This window comes from Varroa jacobsoni, unplaced genomic scaffold, assembly GCF_002532875.2.
Source record: "Varroa jacobsoni isolate VJ856 unplaced genomic scaffold, vjacob_1.0 scaffold_1225, whole genome shotgun sequence".
NCBI classification, from domain to species: domain Eukaryota; kingdom Metazoa; phylum Arthropoda; class Arachnida; order Mesostigmata; family Varroidae; genus Varroa; species Varroa jacobsoni.
Window position 1 is genome coordinate 46,180 of NW_019214127.1, and position 6,845 is coordinate 53,024.

General features: G+C 36.4%; 1 protein-coding gene across 1 annotated transcript; it reads right to left on the reverse strand.

Moving 5' to 3' along the window:
* LOC111267811 (uncharacterized) lies at positions 1–6,826 on the reverse strand. Its single transcript, XM_022846329.2, has 6 exons — positions 6,453–6,826; positions 5,141–5,385; positions 4,747–4,880; positions 2,655–2,804; positions 2,039–2,340; positions 1–1,459 (listed from the first exon to the last, which is right to left on the reverse strand). The coding sequence occupies exons 2-6, from the start codon at positions 5,265–5,267 to the stop codon at positions 1,342–1,344; spliced, it is 831 nt and encodes a 276-aa protein (XP_022702064.1). The 5' UTR covers positions 5,268–5,385; positions 6,453–6,826; the 3' UTR covers positions 1–1,341.
* Positions 6,827–6,845: the final 19 nt, after the last annotated feature.

Sequence of the window (6,845 nt, forward strand, 5' to 3'; positions counted from 1 at the left end):
TAAAAGTTTGAAGTGCGTTTATTTTTAAAATCTGTGTACAGTTCAGTTGTTTTTTGCATGTCTCTAGCACGTACTGCCAAGTGTAGATAGGGCCTTCTTTATATCTAAGATTTAGCAACCCTGCCAGCCAAAAATACCAGCAAGTACACACGTGAAGTACAAAAAGATAAGCTAGCAATTTGGGCGTTAGGTAACATTGTAGCATAGCAGAAAATTGACGGTTTTTAGATATGATTGCATTTTAATGACAAATAGATAATATGGTAGGCGATGCCATAAACTGTTTTATGGACTCGTGTTTACTGCATAGGGCTTTAGACACTGAGTGGGTGAGGGAAACGGTCTGCTTCGAGTTGACATTTTTTGTTTATTAATGATTCGACAAAACGTAGAGGCATTGCCATCCATGTAGTATTTATGCTGCTATAAAATAGTTGAGAACAATCCAGGACGACACTGATTAAAAAGAATTTATATTGAAAAAAGAAAGAGATTACTGAAAAGGGTTGAAATTATGACTATATTTGGCGCGATTAACAGGAGTAACAAAAGTATCGTTATAATCACAATAGTAGAAATCTTCTTTAATTTACAGCTGAAATTTGTGCGTAGTTCCAAACTCGTTTCCCTTAATATTCGAAGTAAAAGACGGAGGCGGGTGTCAGTAGAATAATAGCATATTCACCATGTCGACTTATTTTACTTAGGCTGAAGCTTTATTTAAAAAAAAAAATATTAATATTTTGGAGTTAACAATATGCATCATAATCGTATATAGCTGATGATTTTTGGGTCTGCCAGGAATGAAGAGGGAGCTAGAAAAAAAAGTGGAAAAATACAGATGCTTTTTTTCCTTACGAGATTTTTAAGCTAGCTGCAATAGTAAAGTAGTTGTCTGTTTGGCTTAGTCAATTAATTCTGTGCGAGTTCTGCACTTCGCTCTAAACTGATCTGTTCAGAAAAGACAGTACCACTCTGGAAAGCTTATTCGACTTGAGATTATTATGTAATCTAGTACGGCTTTAAATAAAAATGTCATTCATGGGTACTAAACGCCTACTACATGAAAATCAGTTAGCAGGTAACATATGCCAGATTAACAGTTGGAACGCCATTTTTTGTAGTAATTATTATTAAATAGCTTCAAAATATGAGAAAGTGGCTTTCTTTCCGATTACTCTAATAGGAACCTTACACAATTTGAGCATAGGGGATCCCAATACTTATTGTGGCATGTTGAACAAAACTGCAGATTAAAGCGTATGCATATCCAGACTTCGCAAGGTGGGGCATAGCAAAGCTGCAAATAGGATAGTTCAGCTTTTGCTTTCAACCCCAAATCTACTCCTGTTGTACACGATCGTTCAACCGTTTCGCAAGTGAGGTCAGTTCTTTAAAGCCTTTTGTCATATCCTCAAGATCTTGGCGAAACTTTCCGGTGGGAGTATCGAGAAGATTCCTGTAAAGTCAGCAAAAAATAGACGAGTATTATAGATTTTAATAAAAAAAAGTAAGTAACGATATTACTTAAAACCTTAGCTCATTTGTGGGTTATCAATAAGACTATTCTATAGACAAAATATAGCTTTAGTGTGTAGATATTTATCATGGAAGCGCATTTCCGTTTGGTATTTTTCCGCATGTCAACATTAGGGATTTCGTATTGGAATTTTCCTCAAGCTTGCACATTTTCCGTGCCATAAGGAAAGCTACTTGCTTTCTAAAAACCTAATTTTTCAAAGAACCCTAGTTTCCAATTTGTAATGACGACTCATACACAATGCAGCTAACAGTTCAACTGCGTATAAAGTAAATGGTTCGGGTTGTACATATGGTACTGTGTTAGGAAGGCATCACTTCAGACCGTTTCTCTTGTCTAACACAAAACGGAGTGTACCAGTGCCTAACCTCAAACCTAGACTACTTCGTCTATCCTCAAATTGAAATTTATTTCCGTAATAGTTTAGTGTTGTTTAGATCGTTTGTTTTGATTTTGATTTTTTACGTTATGTTCTACATTAGGCTCGAGAATTCTTACCTGCTTACGTTTGCTCCGTGTTTTACACTCTGAATCTTTCCGCCGCGATTTCTTGGGGTTGTTCGATTTGACGTAGACGCCGTCTGCACACGACCGTTACGCTTTGCAGAGTGTTCTGATGATCTTTCACCTGTCGGAGTGTGCTCAAAGTCGCCAATCGTAAACGGCGAATAAAGTTTCACTGGGGTGTCAGAACTCAGCAATGGATCATAGGCCGACTGACGGATACTGCGTCGTTCCCCGCGATTAATTTTGAGCTTCGTTGACACTGTTTCCAAGGCTTTGGAAATGTTACCTTTCATCTAACACAAACGCAAAAATAGGGCAAACATAGAAGTAAATATGAACGGGAGGATTAAAATAACGGACGAAGAAATCGGTAAAGATGGTGCAAATTGGGTAAGACCCGCTATAGACAAAAAATAACGCCACAAATTTAAGTCCATAAAGGTGGTGCAGCCAGGACTGGAGGACGGCGCTCGGTTTTTGGTTTCCTTCTCCAGGCTTTATTGATAACAAGTTGTGGTACAATCAATTTGAAAAGCAAACATCATGTATACGTTCTATCTAGTGGTTTTAGTGGGCTTAAGGGAAGGTTTTTGCAAACACGCCTTACCTCTTGCAAAGCTGACGACACTGACACAGGTATCCGACGTTTTTCGAACTCACTTTCGTATTGTTGCTTGGGGCCTTTGCAGGTTTTAACCTTTCTCGATGGTTGTTGTCTTTGTGGGGTATAATTTTCGTCACTGCGCGGACGAAAAACCTGCAAGCGTATATCGTTAAGCACAACAATATCACCCTTACATTATTTTTTTAATCAACTGCAACAGATGTACCAACTTAAGAAATAACAACAAGTATTTCCGATAGCTGTCATTATGATGATATTTTTCTTGAAGATTTGAAGAACAATGTCCGAAACAAGAAGCAGAATGTGGTAAAAAAGATAAAAATAGCTTTACTCAAACGTAGCAGACATAGTAAAACTATCTTATGGTTAGGTTAGGTTACTTAAAACTATCTTATCGTACAAAACAAGATACTACACTTCAATTTTGGAAGGCGCATGAGACAACGCTAGCAACAAATAATGATAAACAGGTGTTAACAAGGTCGTTAAGTAAATAGAAAACATTCATTATACTACGTCAGCATATATACATAATTCAACCCGACCACTACAACAACGTCGTAGCTTCTGCTAACGCCAGAACAATGCAGAAATACTACACTCCAGATAGTAACGTTTGCACCGCTATTCAGTCAAGTCAATGAATGCCATGGTCCTGGGAATTAAATTCCCAGAACACGTGCTTCAGTGTGTGTAATCACTTAAAAGATGGTTCTGTCGTTTTAGTTTTAGAAATTCTGAGGAAAAAGGTGTTTCTCGTAGCGGATAGTGGAATGCAGAAAAAGCTAGTGAAATTCTCGTGATAGTTGAGTATCTTCAAGGAAGTAAACGTGCAGTGCCAAATACTTCAAACCTTCTTAAAATAATTGGCCATAAAATAAGCTCGACATTTAGATGCCTCTATGTTTCGAGTTGTACGTCCGGTATTGCCGTTAGGGATTTTATCAGACAGGAGGCTTCTAGCACGAAACAAAATCTGTGTGTGCGTAACGACAATACCTGATGTAAAGCTCGAAACATAGAGGTTTGAGTGCCACACGAATTTACACGAAAGAATTTACTCAATCGTATTTGCGTTTGCGAAACTCTACAGGAGCGCATTGTAATCGAGCTTTTTCTAAATTAGTCGATCAAGACTGATGAAACGAGAATCACATACGAAAGAATATGCTCCGCAATTTGTAGCCAAGTCCAAATGGACGCCAAAGACACAGATGCTATGTGTTTAGAAGAATAAAAAAGGAATCGCGAGTCATATAGTACTATCTCTTGACAAAACCTCTGTATGACAAAAAATTACCAAGATAGAACTAGTAAACAGAAAAGACTTCGTCTTTCACCATGATAATGCCAGACCACATATATCTCTAGTTACTTGGAAAGGATCGAGAAAACTTGCAGGGCACATGTTAATGCATTCACCATATAACCCGGATCTTGCACACTCAGACTATCAGACTGTTTCAGTCTTTACAGAACTTTCTTAATGGTGTTTATATAGTTTCAATAGAGGAATACAAACATCACTTGTCACACATTTTCGTTTAGAAACCACAGAAGTTCTACACAGATAAAATGATATTGCTACTAGGAAATCATCGATAAAAATGAAGTATATTCGGTTTTGTGATATTATTTTCAACTGTAAAAATGTTAAGTTCAATACTGGCTTAAAACCGAGCAATACTTTTTCGAAAACATATATATATATATATTATAAAAGTCACACTTCAATGAGTTGTAATGCATTTTAGACGGATTTCTTCGCCAGTACGCCACATGCACATCTTGGTCGAATTATGTCGGAGCTTTATTGTTGAACTATATTATAATAAGACTTGAAACTAAAATTTAAAATAATGAATATAATAAATTCAAAGAATTTGCTTAGGACGGACCAAAGCGGCAAAACTTTTCCCGTTTATAAACATCACCTAGCTGCAAAGATAGATTAAATTAAAAACAGTTTTAAAATTGACAAAAATTAAATCATATCTAGAAGCCCATATGCCAACTAACAATGAGTACAATTCCCAAAATATATGAAATAGCATTCAACGAACGAAAAGCTTACCTTGATGGCTGGGCTTTTGATAGAAGTATTGGTTTTTCTAGAATTCGCGCTAATATTTTCTTTCAGTATTTTCGCAGGGCTCTTATGCACAGTCCGCTTCTGAATACCGCCCTTATTCGTTAATCGTTTCAGGCCTATTGAAAAAATAAAATACAACATGTATAAGGCGACATTTCTTACTCGTTAGTATTAAGTGGTATGTTTTTTCTAATAAAGGTTGAAAAATGCCTTTCAAGATTTAAATATGATGACATAAAATATATTAAATAGACCTTTAAACAATCGAGGAAAAATTCAGATAGCAAGCCATATCACTTGATCGTTTAAATCAGCTAAATTTGTTACAAATTCAATTACAAACGATTTCTGTCTATAAAGATTTCATATCACATACCCTGTCTGGTCTTCTCTTTGATGGATGCAACAGAAATAGATGTTCGCTGGAGAACTTTACGGCCAGAAGAAGTACTCGTCTTTTCACCCGATTTCTTTTTAGTTGAAACAGTTTTACGTGGAGTCATTTCGTCTTGATGGGTAGTAAAGACAACCAAAAATACATTCGACTTCTCCACAAACGTACGAGTTTTTCGGTAATATTTACAGCGTCGAACCCAGAGTAATTTTTGCTTCTAAAACAACCTAAATGTACAAAATATAAAAGGCATCGATTAACTACCCTGATGTATTCGGACGACAGATGACATAGGACATTTAAATCCAACAGATAAAATGATTCCCGATTCTTTCAGGGTGTGTATATCCCAGCAAAAATATTGCCGCTGAGGAGTAGCAAACTTAACATATATGTATTGTCTAATATTGTTTCTGAAGTTTTAAATGTGTTTGCGTGTTTTGATCATTCGTAGGTCTTGTGTCTGATCACAGGCAACCTAAGGGAATTGTTCTGGTTTGAATAATTAGTTGAATTATGCAACGTAAACTTCATGCATGTTTTATCACTACCGAACGCCAACATAAGACAACAGATGATTCAGGTTAAAGAAAAGTGACTTAGATCGGCTTCTAATAATTGAAAATGGCAAATTTTTTTTAAATGAACCTATAAAAATAACTAATGTGAAACAAATAGGCATACATTCGATCTACTTTTACTATTAAACACAAAGAACCGCTTTAAAATGTGACCTAAAAACATCTACTTTCATTTCAGCGAAGATGCGTTATCACCTACTATAAACACGATTTTATTTTTTGATGATAATTTTCTTTGATTGTTATTTTTCATTGTTAGCAGCTGTGGCTATCAGAGCGTTTACGATTTTTGTGTTGAGGCCTGAAGTAAGCAGTTTCCGCGTAGCCTTACAACAATGATCATCTATAGAGTATTATTCCTCGTTAACGTGCCATGCGTCTACGTTTTCAATGCTACATATTTAAACACGTTATGGCTATATATAAATGTGTATTATATTAATTAGTAACAACACACGTTACTGCGTTTCGGGTGTATTTCCCTTAACTTGAAACGTTCAGTAACTGAAAATCTATAAAATCAACAAGCTAATTAGTACCGAGCGTGCGTTAATCTTTACATGTATTCATCGAGCGCATGTTACTAAGTGAGTGATGAAAACAACTGACTTGAACCACTACAAATGAAACAAGTAAAGCACGTATAGCTAACAACGTCAGTCTGTGGCAATCTTGCATACTTTAGAAGCCATATGACAACCGAAAAATCATACCTTCTCATATTCATGCTAACGTCATTTTTTTTACATGACAGTTTTTACACGATTCTGTATACACACAAATTCGATTGTATAATTAAACAGACACGATTAAATCCGGGAACTACGAACACAGTCAATGAAACGGTTGAAATTCTTGTACGAAATCGTTTTCTAAGCTTTGAGCCTTGTGGCAACGTCGAAGCCGTACTCGGTCAAATGAAGCTTGCTTCTTCTGCTCATCATCGAGAACGCGCCCACCAGTAGATTTAAACATGCGGCCGCCATATTCGATTCGCGGCCCTTTCCTGCCGCAATCTTTTGAATATTCGCGGTATGAGTAATCGATTGATGATGAATGTGTTCATTCTTAGTTGATTTGCACATTTTGGTATGTTGCCACCTGAA

What these genes read in the sequence shown, in the direction of transcription:
- LOC111267811 (XM_022846329.2), bottom strand. Translation starts at nt 5,267, where the DNA reads ATGACTCCACGTAAAACTGTTTCAACTAAAAAGAAATCGGGTGAAAAG. An exon ending in TCAAAAGCCCAGCCATCAAG is followed by an intron (nt 2,805 to 4,746) that starts GTAAGCTTTTCG and finishes ATACGCTTGCAG; the next exon opens with GTTTTTCGTCCGCGCAGTGA. An exon ending in CACGGAGCAAACGTAAGCAG is followed by an intron (nt 1,460 to 2,038) that starts GTAAGAATTCTC and finishes CTGACTTTACAG; the next exon opens with GAATCTTCTCGATACTCCCA.